Consider the following 26,912-nt stretch of genomic DNA (forward strand, 5'->3'; position numbering starts at 1 on the left):
AAGAATTAAGGACAGAGAGAAAACTCAGACGAAGGCAAGTCATGCCAAGAAGCCAAGGTCGTATCATCTGAAATAGCCCAATAGTGGATACAATTAATGAAGAGAAGAACAGAGTATCGTGTTCAGAAAGGTCAACATAAGCCACAGAAGGCAGATGGCTGGTAAAATTAAATCAAATACACAAATTGTATGAAGAATATGATGATTTCAGTGTCGTAATTCACGTGACCGAGCAAGCAGAAGGGATGAAACTTTCACACCTACGCATGGATTTGTGCCATGCCCAGACGCCTTAACTTTTCCAGATCAAGAAGCAGTCTTGAGGCCAAAATACAAAGAAATAATTGTCACATGACCACTGAAGTGATGATTGATTGTTGCAATAATTGGAGGGAGGCTGGGGGAGCAGACAAACTCCCTGCACCTGGCCGGCTATTCTGCACGCTGCTAAGCTAGTGGAAAAGTATGAGTGGGGTTGTTGCCAACCCAGTCATAGTGGACCAAGTAATCTAGGGTCCTATAGTGAGTAGAACCAATGAGACGCTGTACTTTTAGTAACGTTTACAGTAGCCATTTTGAAGGTAGGGCTAGACGCCCCACCTGACAGTGTTTGTCCAATCCCCTCACTCTGTTACCATATACAGATATAGTACCTATATTAAAGTTACCTTCCCATAACAAATAGAATTGCATGCAACATTTTAAGTGTTACACATCAGTGATGACGAGTTTTTAGTATAAATGATGTGTTTTTTATGAAGTTCGTTGGAGTTGTTGAAGCGAGAAGGAAGAGCGAGCGATTGCTGATATTCATGAACTCCCTGTTTTTTTGTACTTGACATTAAACGGACTTCCTTTGCCAAACAGTTGAGTTGTCATTATTGATTTGATGCTAGAGTATTAATCTGCATCCCCATCCATCTCACAGGTGCTGCTACTCAACTTAAAGTGCTGTTGGGCAACCCCCAGCTTTATGGGCCAGTTGGGGTCCTAGTGCACAACCTAAGCACACATATCTTATAATGCAGCATCTTTGCACATTTTCCGGGCATCTGAAGTCTTTAGAAGGGATCTGGTCTTGCCCCTATCACAGCCTTTTGCTGTCGGAGACATGCAGTAGGGATTCTGCAGTTGTTGCAGAGGGTCTTGGTCTTTCTGTTGCTGCCTGTAGCTAAAGGATTCCCAGCAGTCTTCGTTGTCCATGGCAAAGGCTCAGTCTTTTTCAGTGGATTCAAGCTGTACCAGGTGGATGTGTTACATCCATTTCTTCATTTTCCAGCATTGCAAAGCAGCTTGAAGCTCACCAGGTTCAAGGTGCTCAATTGGTTTGCCATCTTTGGTATCTGTCACCCTGTGTTAGGCAGAATCTCCTGCAGTACCCTTAGGGAACACTACAGACAATTAAGTCTACAGGGGTTAGTACAATTTCACCTTTGGTACAAGCCTGTACTACACAGTTATAGTGGTAGCAGTAGCGGAGCAGCCAGGCTTATCTCAAGAGCAAATGAGCAGTAATAGGAATTACACAAAGGACGACAATTACCTTGACTCAAACACTGACTCAAGGTTTCTGGTTAGAAAATATAAGTACATTTATTTTTAAATCATCTGTTCACAAAACACTTCACTTCTATTTAACAAAATACACTCTAAAATATACTACACACAACCAATTCCTTTGGTTCAGGTCAATTCAAGGTAAGCACATTAGGATTTGACAGACCGGTGTAGTGAAACAAAAGACGTTACCGGGGGTTAAGCAGCACTCACTTTTTGACAGTAATGACAGTTCGGTTTTACGAAAGAAAAGCATACCCACGGGAAGAATTGTAACCGTACTCAAAACACATTTAGCACATTGAATAAAAACCAGGGAATAGGGTATAAAAATCATAGGCAATACTTTTGTCAAGGCACTAGAATCAGAGGACGTGTTCTAAAATTCAGATAAAGTCAATAGGCCTGCACCAGTGTCAAATGGAGCAGGGCTCTGTTGTGGAGGATCACACAATCAGACCAGTTCGAGATTAACGTTGCCAGGAGTACTTGGATATTGTCAAAGGGAGGCAAAAGTTATAAGAGGGAAGGAAGAAAGGACAAGCCTTCGGCAAGGAAAAGGTTTCACCGATTCCTCAAGGTCGGACGGAGAGAACGACCAAATGGACACAGTACCTTATTCAAATGAAGAAAAGCTGGTGCTACGGCAGTTGTTCCTGGTAGTTCCTGCAGACTCACGGTTCCTGGAGCTTCAGTCGTGGGGACAAGGAGGAGGATGTCTGGAGCGATCTGTACTACCCAGGGATGAGGTCAGCAGCAGCAAAGCAACAGTGAATAAAAGGGCGCTCCTTTAAAACAGGAGAGGGCTCTTCTGATGGCTATCCGGACCACTACAGCTTCGTGCAGCGATTTCGACCCAGAAGAGGATTCTCCGGCTGTAGAAGGTGAGCTGGTTGATCCCACCAGGCTCAAGGGAAGAAGACTCCGGACTGGATCTTCTCTGTTGTTGAAGGGTAGATAGCTCAGGACTACAGCAGGGCTTCATCGGGACTCTGGAGGTGCAGCAGTCGTCTTCTTCTCCACTTCTCTTCGGTTCTTGTAGTTCCAGTGGTGAATCTGCCTTCCAGCCCAAGAGCCCTGCCTTTTATGCGAAAATCCCCCATTCACACAGCCTGGCTGTCAATCACACAGTAGGGGAGTTGTCCAGCCCGGACAACCACCCCAGCCAATGGACACAAAGTGCGACTTGGGTCTCCAACGAGACCCTCTGCAGGGGGTTACTAAACCCCTCCCTCACATTCAGCCCATCTAGACACCCAGACGCCAAAGGAGGGCTTCTTCGTAGAAGCCCGCCAAAGGGCGGCGAACAAAGAAGCCAAAAATGGTTTGCCGTGCAAAGTAAAACACAAGAAGGATATTAACAAAAAGAAATGGCGACTAAACCCGACCAGAGCCAAAAGAAAACGTATTTGGTCAAGCGGGTTTATGTTCAAGGGTAATACAATAGCCTAAAACAGTACCACGTTTATATAGTATGATCGCGGTAGAAAAGCTAGGGTAGATACACTGCCACCAGCCAAGGCTTAGTGTTAAGGGAGTGAAACAAAGCTCCAGGAGGTACAGACAAAAAAGGGATCAGAGTTAACCCTTTCCAATACTCCATGTAGGATGGGGTGTACTGGGTCTGTAGGTTAAATGACTACATAAAGTAAATGGCAACTTTACCTGTTTCTGGGGGACAGTAGTTAGCCCCAGAAAAATTGAGTCAGTTGGAAGCCTTAGAGACAACCCTGTGTCACTGCACTGAATAGTGCTGTGTAACACACACAAGAGGTTGGGCTCATGGAGTGGTGTGGCTCCAGAGCCCAATATCACACAAAAAGTAGAAATACACATGGCAAAACACATGTAAGAGTGGGAAAAAGGTTCACACTCTTACCGGGTGGAAAAAAATAAACCCCAGAAATCCAGCAAAGCTGCTGTGCTGAGGGACTCACTAGGTAAGGGAAATTAGCCATAAATGAGAATTCTCCTCAACACCTTGACTGCCTCTAAAAGACCATACTTATGGTCCCACATTTTCAGTCTTAGGCAAAGATCCAGAAAACACTTTTTTGGGTCCATTGCTGGCTTTGAGAAATCAGCAAACAGAAATATGTTATCGCCCTAAAATAGAAAGGGATTATTCTTTTTGGGTTGTTGCAGGATCTAATGAGCGTGTTTGTGCCAAAGTAATCATATGGAAAGATCTTGGTTTATCTGTCTTTTATGGATCTCATTTTCAGATCCTGTGTGTCTCTACTGGATTGCCATCAGGAGCTATTGTTCATGAACTCGGCCTGATCTGAGCCTTCCCGTCTTCAGGGTACACCGAAAAGTTGCATCTTATTCCATACATTCCAGTATCCTTATTCTGCATGTAACAGCCACAGCCTGCACTGCTGCCTTATTTTGCAAATCCTCAAGAGCCTCAACTCTGTATTCCACCATCAAGAGTTGACTATTCATGTCATCCAGACCTCCAGAATTTGACTTGAGGTCATTTTTCATAGGTTGGAGAGCTCTATGTATTGCAGTTCTCTGGTTATCAATGCAATCAGTAGTCATTCAGACTGCCACCATCTGTTTCAAGAATTGTTCCAGAAAAGAAAGTTGTGTCAAGGGACTACTGTATGTATTATCTCTGTTGGTAATGGCGAATAGAGGGCCTCCATCCTCATGTCATCAAATGTAGAACACTATGCCAATGTTACAAAGAGGCAGGCAATCTAGTTGTGATGCATTAGTTGCAGGCCGCCCAATGCCATATCTGTAATAGGGGAGTAAGAGGGAGGCCCACAGATAGACCCTTTGACTGCACATTCTCACTTTCCGCGATTGATTGCAAAGGGGGCACAAAGGGAGAGCTACAGGCCACTAAACAGAAGCTCCTATCTTTCTTTCAAAGGGCAATTGTATTCCCTTTATAGTATAATGCAGCATTTTATTTATTTGTTTTATTTGTTGATAGCTCCCAAACCCTGAGGTGTCACGGCGCTAGTGACATTTAACATACAAACAGTGCATTATGACAGAAAAGTTACATAGTGGTCACAGAAAGTTTTTGTTACAGGAAGTGCATTACAGGAGAGGTTAGGCATATTTGTTAAACAGGGAGGTTTTGACTTTTTTGTGAAAGATCATATAGGAGGGTTCTTCTTAGATGCAGGATGGGAACATGTTCCAGAGAGTGGGAGCGATAACATTGAAGCTTGTTCCTCCCGCTCTTTTTCTGTTGAATCTGGGAGTACTAGTGAGGTGGTGGAGGAGGAGCATTGAACATGTGGTCAGCATTAACGTGGTTCTCACAAGACTCGTTGGCCCTCATTACAAGGTTTTTTTTAAAAAAAAGAAAAATGTAATAACACATTTTATTGGTTTTATAACATACATAACAACAAAGGACTCCATGGAATTCAAACAATAACAATACTAGAAGAGGTCATTGGATCCATGCATTTCGCTCAGTGCACACATTATACTTGTTCGCAACGGTGTCAACACATCACATTACATTGCTTTATACCCATGTCAGATTCAATAGTAAGGCATTTCACTGCGCCTCCTCCCACCTTTGCCAAATCCTTCCGGCTTTCTCGGGACATCCTCTAGCCCTATCCACTCTCTGCTCCATAGCTATACAAACGTTCACATCTGCAATCCATTGTCCAGCCTGCGGTATCACCTCAGATCCCCATAATTTAGCTATATTTCTCTTGATCAGTGCAGTTGCAGTTGCAGTTGAAAAGAGTGCTTTCTCATATCGAGTCATCTCACCTTCACCCTCCATACCCAGTAGTAGCGATTTGGGCTCTCTAGGTACTACATGCCCCAAAACTCTCGTAAGCATATTGCAGCACTGTTGCCAGTACAGTTGGATAACTGGGCAGTCCCATAATATATGAAAAATTGGTTCCCTCTTCCTGTCGACATCGTAGACAGTTGGGAACTGTACTCGTGCCACAACTATAGAGCGCTACTCTCGGGTAGTACACTCTATGTAGTATCTTAAGCTGAATAAGTCGGAGCCTGGATGAAATGGCTGTTTCACGTGGGAACATCAAGGCCGTGATCCAGTCCTCCGGGAGGATATCCCCTATGTCCCTTTCCCATTTAAACTTCAGTCCCACCAGCTCTGGAGTAGCAAAGGAGGTCATACCACTATACATAGTCGAAGTGATTCTATTATCAACTCTTTCCAACACAATGTTTCTTTCCATATGGGTGCAATCTGGCATGTTAGAGATGTCAGGAAGATGTTTCTGTAGTGCGTGTTTTAACTGTGTGTAGTGGTACCTTTCAGTTTCAGGAAGGCTGAATTTCTCCAATAACTTCTCAACGGGCATCACCCACTTTTGTAATCCCTTTTGCTGCCCAGCAAGGACATCTCAGTAGCTTGCCCACCTCTGATAGATTCCCATCCCCCCAAAGTGGTTGAGCTGGGGTTACCTTTTTGTCCCAACCAATGAACTTATATACCTCCGCCCAGATCAGCGTTGATTGGGCCATCATATTTCGAGTGGTTATTGCCCCGGTTTTTGGTAGAGTCCTTCCAGTGAGGTCGGATTCTGTCTCACTGCTATCTCAGCCCTTACATGTGGGAGTATCTTATCCCCATGTAGCATGTAATTCACCACTTCCATCTGATTCGCCGAATAGTAAGTTTGTAGGTGGGGAAGCCCAATACCACCCTCCCAGATCGATCTTTGGAGCGTACTGAGCGCTATTCCCAGGTGCCCACCACCCCATAAGAGCTTCCTTAGTATACAGTCAATGCTGCGGAATACATTTGATGGCACATGGAGTGGGGTATTCTGTAGGGCATATAGAAAGCGGGGCAGCGTTAACATTTTGAATAATGCCACTGTTCCCAAAAGCGTCAACGGCAAGGAGATCCAGTGGCGTACATCTTCTTTGAACCTTTCCACAATTGGTTGCAGATTTTTGACTATGTATTCATTCAGGTTTTTGTCAATTATTATGCCCAGATATCGGAAATGGGTTCGTTCAATTCGGTATGGGCAGTGTTCCGGGATTCCATTACCCATCCCTCTAACCGGGAATAGTACTGATTTGGCCAATTCACCTTTAGCCCACTAAAGGATCCATATTGTTGCAGGAGATCCGTTACTATGGGACAGGAAGCGCTTGGGTCTCTTAGATAGATCAGTAGATCATCCATATATAGGGAGACCTTATCTTCCCATTCTGCCGGTCCCTGGAGACCTTTCCAAGTCTGTGATTCTCTCAGTAGACCTGCTCGGGGCTCTATTGCTAATGCAACAAGTAACGCTGACAAAGGGCAGACCTGCCTTGTTCCCTTGCCCAGCTTGAAGGGTGTGGATGGCCAGCCATTGACTCTAGTTTCCGCCTCTGGGGAGTTGTATAACAGCTGTACCCAGCCCATGAATTCTGCGCCAATTCCCATCCGATGCATTATCTCCCATAACGCATCCCAGTACACTGAATCAAACGCTTTTTCGAAGTCTATTGCCAATAGTGCCAAGGAGTCTCGGGAGTCATGCGATCTTTCTAACACTAGATGTAGTCTGCGTATATTCATACATGTTGACCTATTTGGCATGAATCCACATTGGTCCGGGTGCACCAATGAGGTTATAACCTTTTGTAGTCTAATCGGAAAAATGTTGGCTAATAACTTTGTCTCACTATTTATGAGGGAAATTGGTCTGTACGAGCTAAATTGCTCCAGGGGTTTATCGGCTGCGTGTTTAGGCTAGTTCCTGTGGTGTCAGTGTGTCGACTCACGTCTCTTGTTGTCGAGCCGGCGTCACCGTAGTGGCAGATCGAAACCCCCACAAGCGCAGAAATGGCTTTTGTTCCAGTCCCTAGGGTTGCAAGCACAGGCTGATGCTTTGCCTCCGGTTAGTGCCTTGGGTCCCCTGTATGTTCAGCAATCTTTCAGCGGGGGCCGTGCGGGAGATGCTTCCCTTTGCGTCCCTACTTCTTTATTACAGGGTGCACTCACCGGCCATATATTCTCTGTGTTCCGACCGGTCTTTGGTGGCTCTGGACGTATTTGGTTGCCTGCAGCGATGCTGGCTCAGCTGGATGTTGGGCCGGGCATGTGTATGGCAGGCACTGATTCGTGCGTGGGTCTGTTTCTTTTTACAGTGCTGCACGGCCCGGTGCTGTTCCCATATATGCTTTGGTTTTCCCTGTTGTGGGTTTCTGGCTTATACCCCGCTCCACATGCAGCGGGTTTGCACACAGTTTGGTGTTGAGAGGGGGAACCGCTGCTTATACACAACTCAGCAGTGATTTCACTGTTATTGGATCTGTGTCACAATCCTTTTCCCATTCGGCACTAGGTGGCGCAATTATGCTGGGTTAACTCGCCAGGCACTGTCTCACCTGCTCACACTCCCAGCCGGCTGTACGTCTCCGATAGTTGCCCTGCGTACAGTGCCGACCTTCCGAATCACACTGGGGCGCCCCAGCCGTTTCCCGTTCGGGCTCTTCTCTCGCTGAAGGGCTCACGACTGCGACAAATAGCACGCCGCCATTTTGAGCTTTCCTCTCTGGGTATGCGCGGGGAATGTTATGCGTCTTTTTGTAGCCGTGCTCTCTCACTATGCACGATGGTGTGTCACCAGTACACGCTGCCGCTGTTTCTCATTCCGCAGGGCTATTTTATATCTCGATCCACTATGGATGGCAGGCTTTTCTTTACAGGATTTGTGCGGCGGCTGCAGGAGCTCCGAGGCTCACGTCTGCATTGCTCTGTTGCTGGCCAAGCCCCCGGCCCTCATTACAAGGTTGGTGCTGCAGGTAAATCCGACCACCCCACCACCAAACTTGTAGTTTGGCAGTGCAGGAAAAGTGCCGGGAATAGAATTCCCACTACTTTTTTCTCACACCGCCTAACTTGTGATCTGAGGACCTCTCAAAAATGCCTGGAAGCACTGGCCTCATCTTTCTATGTTCACCTTTGTACCAGAAGTCAAGCCATCCACGTTGGTATATTCTGTGTGCACTTCTCTCTCCTTTACTGATCACCCATGCGCCTCTACTTAAAGGCAATCTTTGCAGTGAGTGGCCACACGCAAACTCTCTGGTCGATTGCAGCTCCTTCCCAAGATCATTGGTATGTGTGATCTCTGCACTAGGCTGCTCAATCACTGCTCTGTCTTCTGCACAGGAGCAGACGCGGCTTCAGATACAGTCTGGTTTGCTGCCAGATTGCTTCCCTCAGCCAGGTGTCGTTATGAGGGTGGGCCAGTGCTGTTGCTTCTCTGAGACTGTGGCCTCCATTTCGTTTCCAATTTCTGCTGTTACTATTGCAGTCACGCCTCTTTTATCAGAAAATGGCAGTTCAGCAGCAAGTCGATAATCCTGCTCTAATCGGTGCATCATCATGCATAAAATGAGCCCGAAACATTGCGGTCTCTGGAGCTAATGAGGGTGCACTGTGTATGTGCTTATCTGTATCCTTCTAATCTATCTGAGTTGGGTTGATAAAGCTATCTATGAAATAGCGCTGCCCTAGAAGTGAAAGACAATTTCATGGAGCAAAAAACGGTCTTTTGAGCAAGCTTGCATACCCAAAATGCATTGCTCAGTGGCTCTGAACTGGAGCTGTACTTCCAGGGATGACTGCAGGGTAGCACTATGACATGTGTGAACATCCAAAATGGCCAGTTCTAATCCCATGTTTCAGGTCGATGGGTTTCTTCATATGTTTTTTTAAACGCACCAAGACATTGAAAGTGTTTGCAAAACATACAGCAACCATATAGATGTCAGACTACAAAGCAGTAATGAGGGTGAGATTTGTATGTGGTTGTCTGCATCCTTGATCTCTGGTTGTCTTGGATTGATAGAGCTATTTATAAAATAGCACTGCCCTAATAAAACAATGGGCCTCATTATGAGGTTGCCGATAAAACGCACCGGTGGGCGGCTGGTCACCAGCAACCCTGTAACACTGTTACCATCACCAACTGTCCCGGTGCTTCAGTGAAAAGCCTGCCAGTAGGGGCCTGAACTCCCAGCAGGTCAGGCCTGCCAGGTGATCCGTGGCCCTCCCCGGCAGACTGAAAGTGAGCCGGGCCAGAAAAGGTGCCGGTAACTTTTTACCGGCACCTTTATTTCCTGACCGGCTCACATGTAATGAGGGCCAATGCCAGGTTTCTCGAGCAAAAAGCATGCTTTTGAGACAATTTTCCATACCTACAATGTATTACTTTGGGGCTATGGACTGGTGGTGAACTTCCAGGGATGACTACTGGGTGGTGCTGTGACATTTGTGGCTTTGATGAAATGGCCTGTTGTACTCCCTAATAAGGGAGTCATTTTGCCATGTTACATGCCACGAGCCTAGAGCCATTTTCCATTGCTGTTCTCCACGCTTCACCGCAGCTAGAGCTTCGATTGATAGCCCTGACATTGTTCACCATTGCGGCTCAATGTTTAAAATTGTACAGTACTTGCCTTTTCCCTTCGGGATGCTACGCCTTTAAGGATACAGTAACTACACTTTCACCAGAGATACTATATCAATAATTGGAAAATACTGGTACATTTTCCCAGGGACCTAACCTTGCATTGAAACAGTACCAGCACTTTCCATTAGGGCTGTAATATTTTAGATACATAGCAAAGGTACCTTTTAGCACAGGGCTCTGCGACCTGCAGCACTCCACTTGTTTTGGACTATACTCCCATGATCCCTCACCACTGACTATGCAGACAACCACTGTTGGGATTTGTAGTACAAAACATCTAGAGAGTCAAAGGTTGCAGACCCCTGTTTTAGCAGGACTGCTTTACTTTTAATGGCACAGTAGCAACCAGAACTGCTATGCTTTAAATTGGACCATACTACCAGACTTCACCAATGCAGTTATGCTAAAAGGGCACTGCCCATTTTCACCGGCAATGCTATTTCTATAGTTAAGAAAGGCTAGTATTTTTCACCAGGACTAAAATAATCCTAATGGAGATAATAAATGGCCTTCCCCATGTTGATGTTCTAAGAAGGAGAGAGTTAGTAATAGACAGCTGTGTCACTGTCAGGTGCTCCAGGGCTTACAGAGATAGTAAGGGGCATTACCTTAGTGGGCTGATAGACCCCAAATATCCTTTCCTTTGTGAGCAGCTCTATGGTTGATGGGGATATTGATAGACTATCCTATTGAACTACCCTAACACTGACAGACCTAGTAATGTGCATTCCCAATGTTGGCCGCTCTGTGGCCGGTAACTATAATAGTGCCTGCTGAAGTTCCCTTTCTCCCATTTATACACACTGCTCCTTGAAGTAATATTTATTTGTAATGTAGCACATTAGGGTACACAAATATAAAAAGAGACTGTATGTATGTGCGGTGCCCTAAGGCTGATTGAGAAGCTTTCAAGGATACTTGTGCACTACTCCTGTGTGTACATCACTAGTGCTTAGAGGGATGGTCATTAACCTGCTCACTGTCGCGACTGTGGCTGTTGTGAGATGTTCAGATGGCATCTAACCATCCTTACGTGGGTCAGCCTTGCCATTGGGGATGAGAGTGGCCTTATTTTCAGGTTGCTGGATCTGAACTTGATAGGTTCCTTAGCTTACAGAATTATTTACTAAACATAAATGTACTTTCTATCCACAGCTTGCAAAGACCTATGGGAACGTGTTTACCGTGTGGATGGGACAGACACCAATGATTGTGCTAAATGGATGCCAGACTATAAGAGATGCCCTGATCACACACTCAGAGGAGACAATTGGGCGACCCACAACCCCGCTCATTGAGAGGTTTTCTGGAGGCAAGGGTAAGTAACTTTTTCTGTTGCACATCATATACATGAGGGAAGCAGAAGAGAGGGGGCATGGAATAATGAGATGAAAATGTATTGGTTAGTAGCCCACAAATGAGTCAGTTACCTCAGCGCTCATATGCCTGTGTATGTTCTCACTTACTAATGATGACTGACTGAGTGTGTTTTTAGCAAAACAAAAGAGGTGATGGCAGGAAGGTTTAGAATTAATCTTAACCTCTGTCATTGCTCTAGGCAACCCTCCAGACCATTGTTCCTCACCTGCAAAGTCATTACAAAAGGGGAAAGACCATATGCAAATCAGGCTTGGTCCCACCCAAAAGGGGAAGTCCAGCCCAAACTGCTTGGTCAAATCCCTTCCCCACTAGACCACAAACATCCCCAAACATATTTCAGCATCGGCGGTCCTCATCAGTGAGGAGTAGCGTGGGTCTCTAGGCCCAGCAGGCATGGGACCCAGGTCTGGGCATACCGTCCCATTCAGGTAACTGCAGAAAACGAAAAGAGGTGATGGCTGGAAGGTTTAGAATTAATCTTACTCTCTGCCATTCTCTAGGCAACCCTCCAGACTATCCTTCTTCGCCTACCAACACATAACAAAAGGGGAAATACCACATGCAAATCAGGCTTGGTCCCACCCCAAAAGGGGCAGTCCTTCCTGAACTGCTTGGCCACATCCCTTCTGTACGAGACCACAAGCATCCCCAGACATGTTTCAGACTCATGTGTGTGTTTTTAGAGCACAGCACTGTGAATGAAATAACCTACAGGCACTTTTGACTAGCAACACTGCTGTTTGGCCTACATACACAGTGCATAGTCACAGTCCAATGCTACACCTATAAACCTTGTAGTGCTAATGGGTGCAGAAGTATTCCTGAGCTTTCAGTGGCCCTTTGGGTGATGCCTGGATATTATAGACCTCTTTATCTTCTGTGTTTCCAGCCCTCAACCTTTTCATAGCAATTAACAATTTTGACTCACCTTGATTGTGCTTTGGAAACCATTTCTATTTACGACTCCCAGCTGGTACATCGTGGACATACCTACTTCAAATATGTCAAGCGCTCAATCGGCATGCCTGAGGAGTCGTAACAGAGAGTGTGACCTGTTATGTTTAAAGTAGGGGAATCACTACGTAATAAAAACAAAGCGGCAAGCAGTGTGGTTCCTTCTCCTTTATTATCACCAGATTAACAAACTGGTTCGGCAGTAACCCCGGCCAGACACGTGAACACCAGCGTTGGTGTTCAGCATAGAAAGAGGACAGGTTTCACCCTCTGACCATAAACATAGGACACTACATCTCCCCCCACTTAACTGAGAACGTCCTCACTTAACCCATTTCTTCAATCCTTCTTGTGGGTTTTTGAATAGTTCTTTTTGATGGGCTCCGAGTCACCGGGGTGCGGCCTTCCCTCTCACTGTCGCTGTCATCAGTGTCCACATCGCCATCCATGAAATCCGAGCAGCTACCATCCATGAAGTCCGAGCAGCTTTCTGAACAGTCCCCTGAGAGGGCAGTCTCCTCACTTTTTTGTGCTTCTTCTCCCAAGGAGTTTCTGGGGATGGTGCCACTAGGGTTTGCCGCATTTACCATGGATCCTTTAACATGGGAGACTGACATGGGCTCAGGACGGAAGGCAGGCATCTCCTTTGATTCTTGAGTTTGGCGCACTAGCACCTGATCTCCTATGTGCACCTCTCTGTCTTTTGCCTTCCTACTGGTGACGGCATACTTCTTCATTCTTTCCTTACTTTCCTTGTCTTTGTCTCAAGCTTTCAGTTCCACATCTGCAGCCACTTCACTGGTAGGCAGGTGTGGAAGGGTGGTTTTTTATGGCTCTGCCAAACATTTGTTCTGAGGGGCACACTCCCGTGGAGCTGTGAGGAGTGTTTCGATAGTCTCTGAGGAGTGAGCAGATGGCTTGCATGAATGATCCTTTAGTAATGAAACACACTTGTAGGGTGCACTTCAGGTTGACCATAAATCTTTCCACAGTGTTGTTTACTTGTGGCCACAGGGGGGTAACTTTCCGGTGTTAAAAAGTGTTTAGCAAACATTGCAAAATCATGCCCACTTAACGGTGGACCATTATCAGACTTTACAATGGTTGGAATGCCATAGTCCGCAAATGTTTTGTCCAATGCTGGGAGGACAGCATGTGCTGCTGTGGAATGTATTATGTGTACTTCTGGGAATCTTGACATTTCGTTCATGATTACTAGAACATATTTACCATTCGGCAAAGGTCCAAACATGTCGACGGCTACTTCATCCCAGACTTGTAGGGGCATCACTGTTATTTTGAGCAGTCCAGGAAACATGCGTGGTACAACTGCTTTGCATGCTATGCAGTTTCTCAAGGCCCTTTCAATTTTTGCGTTCATCTGAGGAAACCATACCTTTGTCTGCAGTTGTCTCTTGGTGGATACTATTCCTCTGTGCCGGTGTGTGCCATACTGATCACCCTGTCCTGCAGCATTACTGGAATCCCAATTTGAGTTTCTTTTAGCAGTAGGCCTACCGCAGATAGAGACAAAGTATGTTTTAACAGATGAAATGTTTGAAGTAGTTTCCGTTCTGTCTCAGAGGTGAACATCTACTTCTGCTTTGATTCATGCCATCTCCCTGAGGACAATCTGTCCTTGACTTTCATGAGTACTGGTTCCTGGCGCATGCCCTCTTCGCAGTCATTTGACCACACAATTTCTTGTCCTTTTTCCTGTGAGATGCCTTAGTGGTGGGCTTACAGAAGCAATTTCCTGTATGTACTGTGTACAATAGCTGGCATGCCCAGGAACGAACGACTGATGTCGACTGGGGCGTGGGCGCCTCAACGAGTGCTTGAACTTTGTCCGGGACAGGTTCTAGCACTTCTTGTGAAAAAAAAATGGCCAAAGAATTTGAGTGTCGTCTAGCTTAGTTCACATTTGACAGCATTCAGGGTCAGATTGGCTTCTTCTAGCACTATACATACTCGACGCAGTGCGTCATCGTGAGCCTCTTGAGTCGCACCAAATGCTATAATGTCATCACTAATTGAGACATTGTGGAATGTGCTTGATTATTTGGTGTATCTCGTTTTGAAAAATGTCAGTAGCGGAGGACACCCCAAAGCTGAGTCGCTTATAGGGAATGAGTCCTAGGTTGGTAGAGAACGTGGTTATATAGCAGGAGTATGGGTGTAGTTCGAATTGGTGATAACCCTTATTAAGGACTAATTTGGAAAAGAATGTTGCTCCATGCAGCAGGTGCATCATGTAAGTCATTCTCGGGGACAAGTGTCTCTCTCTCTCTCTCTCAATGGCCGTGTTTGGTGCCCTAATTTCCACGCAGATGCGGATGCTTTTCACGTTTTCCTTCTTGGGGACTGGAACGATAGGTGATACCCAGGGTGTGGGTCCAGTTGCATGTTCTATAATGTCTTGACTGACGAGTGATTTTATCTCGTCTTTTACTTGCTCTTGGATGTTTAGCGGAATTTCTCTGTAGTACTGTGCGACGGGTTTGATGTCCTTGATGTGCAATTTAATTTGTTTTCCATTGAGTCGGCCCAGCCCCTTGAAAAGAGTTGGGAACATTTTAATCATCATGACTTATGGTGTAGGCCGTCATGATTTGGTACAGTATATACCAACCCATGTGGGTGGAAGATTTTAAGCTGAGGATGCTGCCACCTGCTGGCACCTCACCTTTAACCTCATATATCACCATTTTTGCTTTTTTTGTCCTTGTTTTGTCCTTGTACGTGTATGTGGCTTTGAACATTCCCTTGCATTCCAAAGGTGTATTTGCACCATATGGATAGATGCCAATGTCAGCTGACTTCAAGGCTCTCTTGCATTTGAGTCCTTGGTATGTTTTTTCGTTGACCATGTTCACGGTTGCTCCTGTGTCGATCAGAAATTCCTGGGGGCTTCCGTTCACTTGTAAAAATAGTTTGGGGCTGTATTCCGTTGCTGTCTTCTTGCCCATCGCATGCAAATATCCTTGTTTATGGCCGCCAGTGGATGAGGAGAAGTCAGAGTCATTATGGCGTCTTGGCGAGACTGCTATGTACCTCACCTTATGTCTCATCAATCTTCTCTGTGTCCCTTGGTGACCGCATTCGTAGTGCGTCTTCCTTCCTGCCCCGCTGTTGTCGGGTTCTGTGCGGGGATTTCTTCCTTCTGCTCGTTGACCGATGTCTTCTGCTGGTGGGAGACCTCCATTGTCTGGAGTGAGAGCTTTCTCGCTTCCTGCTTTGTTCTCCGTAGCTGGCAGACTTTTGGAAATATTTGACATTCTTACATAACGACTGAAAATGATTCTTGCCCACACACTTGTCACAAGTATGGCCGACTGCTGGGCACGGGCCAACATGAGGGAAGTTATAGGCACACCGGTAACACTTCTTCTAATCTTTGTTGTATGCCTTCTCGGACGATCGTACCTGACACAACAGTGCAGTGGAAGATGTCTGTGTAATTTTTATGTTTCCCAAGTATTCTGTTTGCATTGAGAGTGCCATGTCCGTTATTGCTCGTTGCAATATTTCTTATAAGGATCTAGTCCTCTGTAATAGTTTCTTGTGAAACTCAGCTAACTCACAGCCAGCAATCATTTGTGATTTCAGCGCCTACTCTGTTGAGTAGTGTTCAAAGTCACAGTATTTCACTCTTTTGTGGAGTCTCATGACAAAATTGTCCAGCGTTTCCCCTTTCTCTTGCGTGGACATATGAAAAATGTGCCATTCATACTCTACATTCCGTAGTGGTGCAAAATAGTTGTTCAGAGAGTCAATGATGCCCTGAAAAGTGTTAGTTGTGCCTTCCAGCATTTCAAATATGAAGTCACGCACTACTGGACCTAGAGAGTGCATACGAATTCCTCTGAGGCAACGTTCCTCTCTTACCCCAGTTGCGTCAATGTAGATGTGGAGTTCTTCAAGCCATCTATTCCAGCATGGTGCCAGACTGCTGGTGTAAGTTATGTCAAAAGGTGGCACTGCCTGTAATTGTAAAGCTTCATGATTCCTCTCCAGCCTGTCACTGTGCAGGTACTGGGGGGTTTGAGGGGGGGGGGGGGGTGAAACTTGGGTTGACGAGCTACGGACGGCATCATCATCATACATGGTGACAGCTCACTTGATGAGAGCAGCAGTATTCTGTGCTGCCGCTTGGGCCTCCTGTAGCTGCTGAGACAGTAGCTAAGCAGAGTGTAAATAAACATCCGATTTAGGCCACTGTTCGCCTGCCCTGTGTGGCGAGGATGCAGAGCAAATCACAAGAAGCAGGAAGCTTATCAGATTGGCATTCCACGGCACGGGCTGGGTTTAATGCCTCGTCGCCATTGTTATTTTTAAAGCAGGGCATGCCTGAAGCACTGAGTAATAAAAACAGAGGCAATCAATGTGGTTCCTTCTTCTTTATTATCGCCAGATTAACTAACTGCTTCGGCAGTAGCCCCGCCCACACACGTGAACACCAGCGTTGGTGTTCAGCATAGAAAGAGGACAGGTTTCACTCTCTGACCATAACCATAAACATAGAACACTACACGACCCATCCCATTTTGATGTGAAGAGAAGGCAGTACTTGTGTGCGCATGAGCTCTGGGTCAATCCCTCCAAGGACTTTCTTTTGTGGGCACTGCCCATCAAAGCAGGTCTTGCATGTCCATGAAGGATGCAGGGCAACAAATATCAAAGAACAGAGGATGAGTTAAGGTGGATGGGTGGAGAAGAGATTGGTCTAAGCTACTAGGGAAGAAAGGAGAAACAAGAGCGTGGGGTGTTGTGGAGGTAGACAGGGAGGACAAGGTTCTTGGAGGGGTGCATGGGTGAACCACACCATCAAGAAGATAGGGAAGAAGCAAGAGGGGGAGTGGAGAAGGATGCTGGAAGGAGGTTTGGTACAGCAGACAGAAAAGCGGGTCAGGAGTGGTTATAGGGACAAGGAAAACGGGGTTCACTCTGGAGAAAGAGCAGAGCACAAATGTGGTGCATCACCCAAATCATAAACACCTTTAAAGAGTGCAGTTTAAAGGGGGTCAGTGGAACAACATAGACCCGAGCCGAATACAGCGTGTGAAAATTGCTGCGGATAGGATGTGGCTCCATTATGGAAGATTAGAGTAGATTTCTAATGCACCAGCTATGGATTGCAGTCACTTCAAGGTGCTAGGATAACTCAACAGTTATCAAACAACAGAATGATACACCTCCAAAGTAAATGTACCCATCACAGTAACAGCCAATGCATGCTGGCACCATGGGCATGCAAACTCCCCACTGGACAGACATGCCTCCATGCTCTTGTCACATGATGCCTAGAAACAAGCCTACACGCAGAACTCGGGGTGCTTTCAGATTGCACCTATCAATACAACAGCAAAGGTATCTTGCATTTTCCCACTCCTCCCACTAGCCTAACGGACTCCCTTCTCTTTCCAAATTGCCAGAACAGCTGGAGACCATGCAGATGGCAGCAGTGCACAGTATAAATACCAATAACATAATATAACATATGCCAAGCCTTTCTTGAATGTCATAGTAACGGCACGTCATGCCTCATGTTTGTGCTGTTGCTGCCACAGGCAAGGTACCAAAATAAGATGATTATGAATCTCATAAATGGTGATTAACGAGGTACAAAAAAAACCCTCGTAAGATGACATTTTAGAGGTTCAAAACTTCTAACCTGATTGGGAATCCATGTTTCTTTTGAGAACTGGAGAACCTTAGGCTGAGGGACAATACACCCAGATCTTGGGAACAAATTGAAGACCCATCTGCCACAGCTTCAGCTACAATCTGACTCCTGATGTGGGAAGCCTTCACATTCCTTCTTTCTGGAGTAACACATCTTGTTCTTGTGTGTGATGGAACCCACTGTCTTAGTGCCTTTTGCCATGGGCCATTCTTTCACTGGTGTAACGGGGGACCCCGCAGCTCCTGCGGTGCGGCGGCCCCACCATCCCTTTGTCCTGGGCGGAGCCCCTTTGGAATTTAAACAAATATAATTTCTCTGCCTTCTAAAAGAAATTATTTCTGTTACAGCGTAACAGAAATCATTTCTTTATGAAGGCAGAGTGACTACAAAAAGAAACTATTTTTGAAGTCCGAGGGCTCCCCCCATCACATAACATGGAAGCCTCTAGGCTGGAGGCCTCCATGTCATGGGGTGGGGAGAGCTCTATGACTTAAAAAAATAAATAGTTTCTTTTTGAAGTCACTCTGCCTTCCAGATGGTTCAGTCCTTAACAGAAACCATTTCCTTATGAAGTTGGTGTGACTTAAAAAAGAAACAATTTTTTTTAAGTAATGGGGAACGCCTCAACCACCATGACGAGTGTGTGTGTGAGTGTATGTTGAAAGGGTGCACACGTAAATGTATAGTTGGCTGCCGTGTCAGTGCATGGTGAAAGGGTGCACAATTAAATGTATGGGTGGCTTGGTGTGCGTGTCGAGTGTATGGTGAAAGGGTACAAATTTACATGTATGAGTGGCTGCCTGGGTGTGCCTATATGGTGAAAGAGTGCACACTTAAATGTATAGGTGGCTGCATGTGTGAGTTTGTGGTGAAAAGTGTGCACAATTAAATGTATGGGTGGCTGGGTGTTCATGTCGAGTGCTTGGTGAAATGCTGCACACTTAAATGCATAGCTGGCTGCCTGTGTGAGTGTATGGTGAAAGGGTGCACGCTTAAATGTATGGGTGGCTGCCTGGGTGGGCCTGTATGGTTAAAAGGTGCACACTTAAATGTATGGGTGGCTACCTGGGTGTGCCTGTATGGTGAAAGGGTGCACACTTAAATGTATGGGTGGCTGGATGTGCGTGTGTGTATGGTAAATGGTGTGTGTGCTTGTGTTCAGGGGTGCAACAAAATCTACATTTCAGGGAGTGCTAACCCTTCAAATGTTGGGAGATGTGCTAACTTCATGGGATGTGGGGGAGGGGCCAACCTATTTGTGTGGGGGCATCTAACTTCTTTATGCATTCTAATGAGACTATTCTAGTGCAGCTTCAATGTTACAAGCAGTTATCTCTCTCCTTTAAGTCTGAAAGCACCCACTTATGGACTGCTGCGAGAATAAGCGGCCCCCTATCCCCTCTCTACCCTTCCAATCACTTCCATGTCATGCAAGTACTAAACCAATATCAAGATTTCAATAGCCTAAAGAATTATGCATTCAAATCCAGGTACTAACAGTGAAATGCTTTACGTTAGCAATTGCCGGGCCTTTGTTAAAAGCGAAACCCAGGTGCCGTTTAACATCTGCGTCCTGTTCTGTCCGGCAACAGGTCTGTAGGTCAGCCAGGTGGAGTCGACATAGCCCAAAATTTCAGGAAGGGGATGGAGGAGGGCTGAAGCCCAGTCAGCTCAATGGTGTTGCACCACTACTTGTGTTTAATCCCATGGTTGCCTAGTGGTCACTTCATTACTCATAGCCCCATTCATCCTCGTCCCAGTACTTGTGTCTGAGGCACTTTGCCTCAGACACAACTACTGGGATGAGGTACAGGAACATGGAGATAATGCCTGGCTCAGTTACCTGTACTCTTTATTACTGCTAGCCCCACTCTTCCTCATACCAGTACTTACCTATGAGATAAGGAGCCTCATACGTAAGCACTGGGTCAAGGAAAAGGGATGTGGAGGTAATTCTGGACTGAGAAGCTGATTTTGGAGGTTGGGGCAAGGGGTGGGAGAGAGAGGGGATGTGTCTGTGGGGGGTGGGACGGGTATTTTATGATAAATCGTAATGGTCATCCATATCCAGACTAAGCAGGCATGATATGTGGTATAAGTGGCTAGAGAGGCATTTTGGTGCAGCCATTCTAGTCATGTCTTAGTTTGGCTTGGCTTTTTCTTAACTGGGCATCTCGGATAAAGCAGTCCTGCTAAGTGTAATGTGGGATGCATTGACCTACTAGGCTCTGCCCTGCGGCATCACTGTGTGCTGCTTTCACCAGAAACAACAGAATGGCCGCTAAAAAGCTCTATGCGTGCTAAAAGCCTCTGAGAAGTGCACAGGGAAACCGGAAAAATAGGCTGCCAATCTACTTTGCCTGTGTCAGTGGTAGAACAGGAGACCACACTGCCAAAACCTGCCATTGGGCTGCCCACAGAGTGAAATAGAACTACATAAAAAGGCAGTGCTTCATTGCCAGGAAAACCCAGAAGTGCTCTAAAATTCGTTATTCCTTGGCTGTTGAAATTGCAAAATAATGGTTCCCAAACATCAGAAAAGATCCAACATCCTTGTTGGGTGTTAACCATCACCTTATTTAAGGAATCCCCATAAGCACAACGTCAGGAGAAGCAGATTTCATCACAAGAATATCCAAATTAAAAAAAAAGGCTTGCCTGGAAAAATCAGTCAGAATATGGGCGCAGTACCGCCGCCTGCCTGTATCAAAGCTGTCATTTAATTACACTGGGAGTTTAAACTTGTACATTAAGATCAAATTGTGGAAAAGAAGTGACTTGCCACCGAACGCAATATAGGTTGGTACTATTCAATCTCTATGTTTTAAAAAGACTGGAATTATGGATCTGTGCGTCTACTTGTTGAAAATGTAAAGTATTTTAGCAAAGACAATTTTAAACAAAGTGTTTTAAAGTGAGCTGATGTCAGCCACAGAACTTCAAAGGCAAATTCCACAGCGTGCCCCAAACAAAGGTGCATTCCTTTTGCTCTCTGCCCAGGAACTCTCAGTTAGATGCTAATGAAAGGAGGACGAGATTTTGCTCTGCTTCTCTGGGGAGAGACAATAGGCTTCCTGGACTGAAAGGGAATGCAAATTCAAGTGTCAACAGAAACCACTGCCAGCAGGAAGAGAGGATTTGATTGCTCTTGGCCCAGCAAAACTTTGGGGGTGGGACCAGACAGATGTGTGTATCTTAACCCACAAGAAAGTATCTTTTTGAAAAAGACTCATAGAGAACTGTGCAAAATGTGTAAAAATCTATAAATATATTATTGGTAACATGAAAATTCTGCTCACAGTTTGAAACTACTCTGAACTCTGTGCTATGTTCAGAGACAGGACTACAGAAATTGTGATTTTGTAGCAATTGTGATGATGCTAGAAATATGAAACTTCACAGGATTATGCCCAGATGTCATGTGCATATATGTAGAAAAATGTGGACAAATCTGACATTGGGTACCCAACCAAAAGCACGAAAAACTGTCAAATCTGAACTAAAGCTCTCACTCGGACGGATACTTGCTCTACTAAATCTGTGATGTAAATATGTATTGCTAGCAAGTTGGTTATATTGTAAATATGATTTATATGAAAATTAGATTTACTGTGCAGGAACAAAGGGGAGGTACTCCCTGGATTGTAATATACAGCATCATCATGGCACCAGAGTTCCTTCTCAAATCAGGAGAGAGGACAGACCCTAACCAATAGGATTCCTAGAGGGTGTGCCTAGTATAATTCAGCCTACCCACCCCTTAGGGGAATACATAAATAGGGACAGTTTAGGACCCACAAAGACACACACAGATTCACCCATCAACTGATTACTGGCGAAGCGCTCTGCAGGAGAAGCCCATATCCAAGACTCCAGAACTTTGAAAGCAGAGACGCCCAATTCCAAAGCTGAACCCTTCTCAGCTTGGCCTTTAAAATCTTGAAACCTGATTTTACCCCAGACCTCCAAGGGGAAACAAACCAAAAAGAACAGCCTGGCTGTGCTGTTTCTGCTTTCTCACGAAGAACTCTTGCTAGAATCCAGAGATCCAAACCAGTAGAGCAGAGCTGTAACCTGATAGCTGCAACCCAGAACCAACCCATCAGATCCGGTCCAGAGTGCCGGGCAGTGTCTGGAGTGCCGTGCTGAATGCAGTAACTGAGCGCCATGAATCCTGTCTGGTGGGCTAGCAGAATTCCAGTCCAGAAATCGTTGACAGATTACTGACGGACTATTCCAAACAGTAGTTGTGAGTATCTATTTCATAGAATTGTCCATAGCCAGTAGCTTATCCTTAAGTAATCCTATCCAACCCATTCTATCATACCCATAACTGCATTGTAGAAAATCTCTTGTTTTCCTGTATCTTTCTCTCATTCCTATAGTCCTTTGATAATAGTAGTGTTAAATCATCTTTGCGCTAATATATTTGCTGAAGAAAGACAAGTGTCTCGGCAGGCAAAAGCCAGACAGAGGCGTCACTGATCTAGTGGCTGTACCGTTGGGTATCTTGTATCTTCATAGACTCCTTAGTGAAAAGAAAATCCTTGTTTGTAATTCAAAGCGCATCTTTCATTTGCAAATTCTGACTCTTTCTGAGAAAAACCGACCTCTACTAGAACCTCCGTAACTTCCGTACAGTGCATGCTAGAAACAAAATTTAAGTGTCAAATTGAAGCTAACATCCTCAGCTAACACCCAAATCCGCATTCCAACTCCTTCTAGGTTTTCCGCAATCGCTTTTTTCGCGCGCGGAAAAGTTTGCTGCAAATTCTTCATTTGGCTGAATTTCCTCACGTGTAAAACAGCTGTTATTTGCATCCGACCTCAGAATTCAGTTTTCAACCTGCTAGTTATTCAATCATCATTGCTAGTGTTTATCTGGAACTATACAAAGCGGCTCCCACTAGTTTTGAATCCTATTTAGTAAATTAAATCAATTTTTCAGTGTTTTTCCCATTCATTCAAAAGCATTTGACCTGTTTGAAATCATTCCTGTTTCTCTCTATGCTTATTGGGAGGGGGGGGATTGGGATTGAAACTGTATTTGTTGAGTTTGTATTTCCTGAAACCTGTGTTCTCTCCTTCCATCTCTTTATCTTGGATATTGGGGGGGATTGAGTAGTGTGCAGGGGGAAAGAGTGACAGTGCATTTGACTGAACCCACACCAAGTATTATTCTATGCTGCATTATTTTTCCTATCTATACTCCTTCTGATTAAAGAGATTGTTGATTGTAACATCACCCCAATGGTGATCCTTGTATAAATATTAAGTAGTGTGATATATATCTATTGTTCAAATTCATAAAATAAATCTTTTAACTTTGCAAAAGAGCCTGCTCCCTGTCCATTTACCATGTAAGAGGTAAATGGACAGGGCAGGATCAGAATATGTGGCTGCAGGCAATCACAGAACAGATCACTGCAACAGGGTTAGACAAATGGCAAGACCAGGGTCCATTACATATGACCCTGAGTGAACCATGTATGGCCCCTAAGGCAAAGGAAGAGCAAAGCAAGATTGCCAGAATAGCGGCATATCTATACCTACATATTGGAGCAATACAGGACAAATATGCAGAAGGCCAAGATCTGGCAAACAAGCAACTGCAGGCATTAGAAAAGGCCCAAACTGATCTGGACTTTTCTGAGCAGAGGCTACAGAGGAGCCAGGAATCAGAAAATGAAAGTAGGCAGTACCTAATCAAAATAAAAGAAGACATGGGTATCCTGCAGCAGGAAAAGGGAGAACAGGACACCAGAATGCTGGCTTTGCAGAAGGAGTACCAAGAAAGTTTGGACTCTCTACTGCAGAGCCATAAAAAGCTGGAACAACAAATAAATTTCAACGGGGCATGCGCAGAGTAGGTAGTCACCCTGAAAAGCCACCTAGACAGAGCGAAGGAAGAGATTAATAAATGAATCCTGAAAGACCTGGATACCCCGGCAGAATTTGATGAAGTGTGCCAGAAAGCTGATGCGCTCCATAGACAGAGGGACGGCCTGGCTGCACAGAGGCATGCTCTTGCTCAGGAAAGGGACACCTTAGACCAGGAAGTCTGTCAATTAAAAGAGAAAATAGAAGAAAATCACCTGGCCCTTCAGGGACTGGGTGACCTCCAAAAAGAGCATGAAAAATTGTTAGAGCACACCAGGAGGGTAGAGGAGGCTCTAGCAAGGAAAGACCAGGCCAGTATGGACATGACTCAGGAGGTAACCCCCCTGCAGCAAAGACTGGCCCAGTACACAGGAAGCATGGAGAGAAAATGAGGCTCTCTGTGAGAACAATGACCGGCTCCACAGACAGGTAGCCATGCAAGAGAGATTGATAGAAACTAGCAAGGCCTCGATAGAGGAACAGAAAGCTCAGATTCTTGCATGGCAACAGGGAGCAGGGGCTGAGAGGGATGAGGTTCACTGGGAAAATGAAACACCTGAGCTTAACCTCTGGAACCCTAGTACCAGAGGCCTTCATCTCTTCCAATCCTGGACTCTGCCACCCCCATGTCCACTGGTGCACATGAGCCAAGGGCCACGGGGATGGCAGATTTCGATCCTATCAGGAATATGGGGCTCATAGACCAGCACCTCCCAGGAATGGATGGGCGGGCATCTGGGTATGGGTTCCCAAGTCAAATTTAGTGGGGAACTCCATGAGAATAGGCCCACTAAGGGCATCCTGAAAACCTCTGCCCAGCTAGGACAGTGGGGGGGTACTCATCAAATCCTGGAAGCAAGGAGGAATCAGAAGACTCCTCTGAGCACCCCAGGACACAAGAGACAAGGTCCCCACATTCTGCCAGCCATTCCCAGGCTTGCAGAATCTGGGAGAGCCTAGAAGACCAGACGGGCACCTCTGGGAGCAGTGCCTCTGAGTCAGAGGAGGAGTGGACCAGGGTCACCTGAACCAAAAAGGCCAATAAGGCAAAAAGGGCCTTGCTCAAGGACCCCCTAAAGCAAATCAAAGCGGTAAGGAGCGCCATCATGCCCTATCATAAGAACGCTAAATATTCTGTTTGGGAGCACTTAGAGCTCTTTGAACAGATGATGGAAACTTTCCATTTGAAGGACAGCCAAAGCTGCATTCAATATGTGAAATGGACCTTCTCTCCAGAGTACTCCAGCTTCTTTACGGGGCTGGAGGACCAAAATCATTCTAGGTGGTCCACCTATAGGGCGGCCATCTTGAAAAAATATTCTGTGCACAGAAATCCTCAGGAGGCTTGCAAGACAGCCTACAACTTGCAATGTGGGGAAGATCAGGCCCCACAAGATTTTGTTCAGGAATTAAAGCGTGCCTTTGTGCAGACCACCAGAAGGGTGCGCACTGACAGCAAGGAGTTTGTGAATACTTTTTTCCACGCTCTCCCCAAGTACATCATGACCCAGCTAGTGGGAGATTTTCAAGAGAAAAGATCACTAGACTGGGTCATTGAACAGGCCACACAAATTTATGAGGTGCAACAGCCCATAGAAAACAAAAATAATGCAAAAAGTCCCAAACCAACCAACACCCCTGCTGCTGCTAAGGTGGCAGAGGTGAAGGTTTCCCCCATTTTAGATTTAGAGATGGGGGGGCCTAAAAAACTGCCTGCACAGAATCAGAATAATCCCAAGCCCAGAAGACCCTCGGGCCAGTCACAAACAGGGAGCCAAGGACGTAGTCCCACAAATGGGACTCCTCACTCCCCTGACTACGTCAGCCCCCGCTACAAGGGGAATAGACCTATCCTGGGTTATGTGTGGACTCCTCCAGCCCAAGAGGGGGATCAAACCAAACAGCAGCTAACCCAGGGAACTTCCCTCCTCACTTTCCCCAGGAGGGCAGAAATTCCCCAAATCCTGGACAGAACTTCTTCCCCAGGTACCCACAAAACGTTCAACCCCAAAACCATCCATCCTTCTTTCCCCAATTTCCTGAGCCCAGACAACCTAATCCAGGAGAAGGGAGGCCAAGGGCGGAGGGGTACCCACATTTTCCAAACCCGGGATATTTTCAGAGAAGGATTAGCTACCCTTCCCAGGATCAGCCCAGGGGAGACAACAGGACCCCGTATCAGCCTGAGCGGGTGTCACAACTAGAGCGCCAGGTCCAAAACATGGCACAGGATCTGGGTCGCATGCTGAGGGCTCAACAGAACCCTCAGATAAGCATGCTGGCGTAGAATGCCTCAAACTCCAGGCCTGGTGCTCCAGAGCAATGATGGGGGAAGAACCCCGACAATACACCGGTTCCTTCCCCACTTGTAAAAAGCCCCTGGAAACCAACGAACCGGAATCAAAATCTCCTGCCCCTGAAAGTCTGCCATCCAAGGAGCAGAGAGGGGGTAGGAGAAACAAAGAACCCAAACAGACCCATTTTGAGGAGGAGGTATTTGAAGGAGAGGGATCCTCAGAGGATCCTGGGAAAAGGATCTTCTCCTTCAGAGATGGGGGAACTCCTCCCAAAGAAAAATAGGTCCCAAAGGATCCAAATCCAGACTGGGTAGATGTGGGGACTGAGCTGGCGCCGCCCATCATCCAACCCCAGAACCAACAGCATGAAAATCCCCTGGTTCAAACCCATCCTGGTGACTGCCTCCAAAAACGGGGGGGGGGCGGCCCAGAACCGGAACCAGGGGAACCCAAAACTTCTTCCATATCTAGTTGTCATCTTTTCTTTTCAGATTCCCAAGACTCCCCAAAGAATTCTGCCCAAATCTCTTCTCTATCAGTGTCCAAAACTAGAAAACTAACCCACTAGTTGTCCAAAAATGTACATTATCTGTGCCCCCTTGAGGAGAAGGGGGGAAGATTCTATGCCCCGGTCCAAATACAGGGGCAGTGTACAATTTTGGCACTGGTGGACACTAGATCCCAAGCTACCCTTCTGTCAAAAAGGGCCTT

At 45.9% G+C, this 26,912-nt stretch overlaps 1 protein-coding gene across 2 annotated transcripts in view; it reads left to right on the forward strand.

The window, feature by feature from the left end:
• LOC138491964 (cytochrome P450 2J4-like) overlaps window positions 1-26,912 on the forward strand; it is a 971,726-nt gene that overhangs the window by 126,711 nt on the left and 818,103 nt on the right. For both annotated transcript variants that reach the window (XM_069618853.1, XM_069618852.1), the window contains exon 2: window positions 11,160-11,322. In XM_069618853.1, coding sequence (XP_069474954.1) covers window positions 11,160-11,322 — 163 coding nt within the window. The remainder of the gene's footprint in view (window positions 1-11,159; window positions 11,323-26,912) is intronic.

This window comes from Ambystoma mexicanum, chromosome 10, assembly GCF_040938575.1.
Source record: "Ambystoma mexicanum isolate Mex_15411 chromosome 10, UKY_AmexF1_1, whole genome shotgun sequence".
NCBI classification, from domain to species: Eukaryota; Metazoa; Chordata; class Amphibia; order Caudata; family Ambystomatidae; genus Ambystoma; species Ambystoma mexicanum.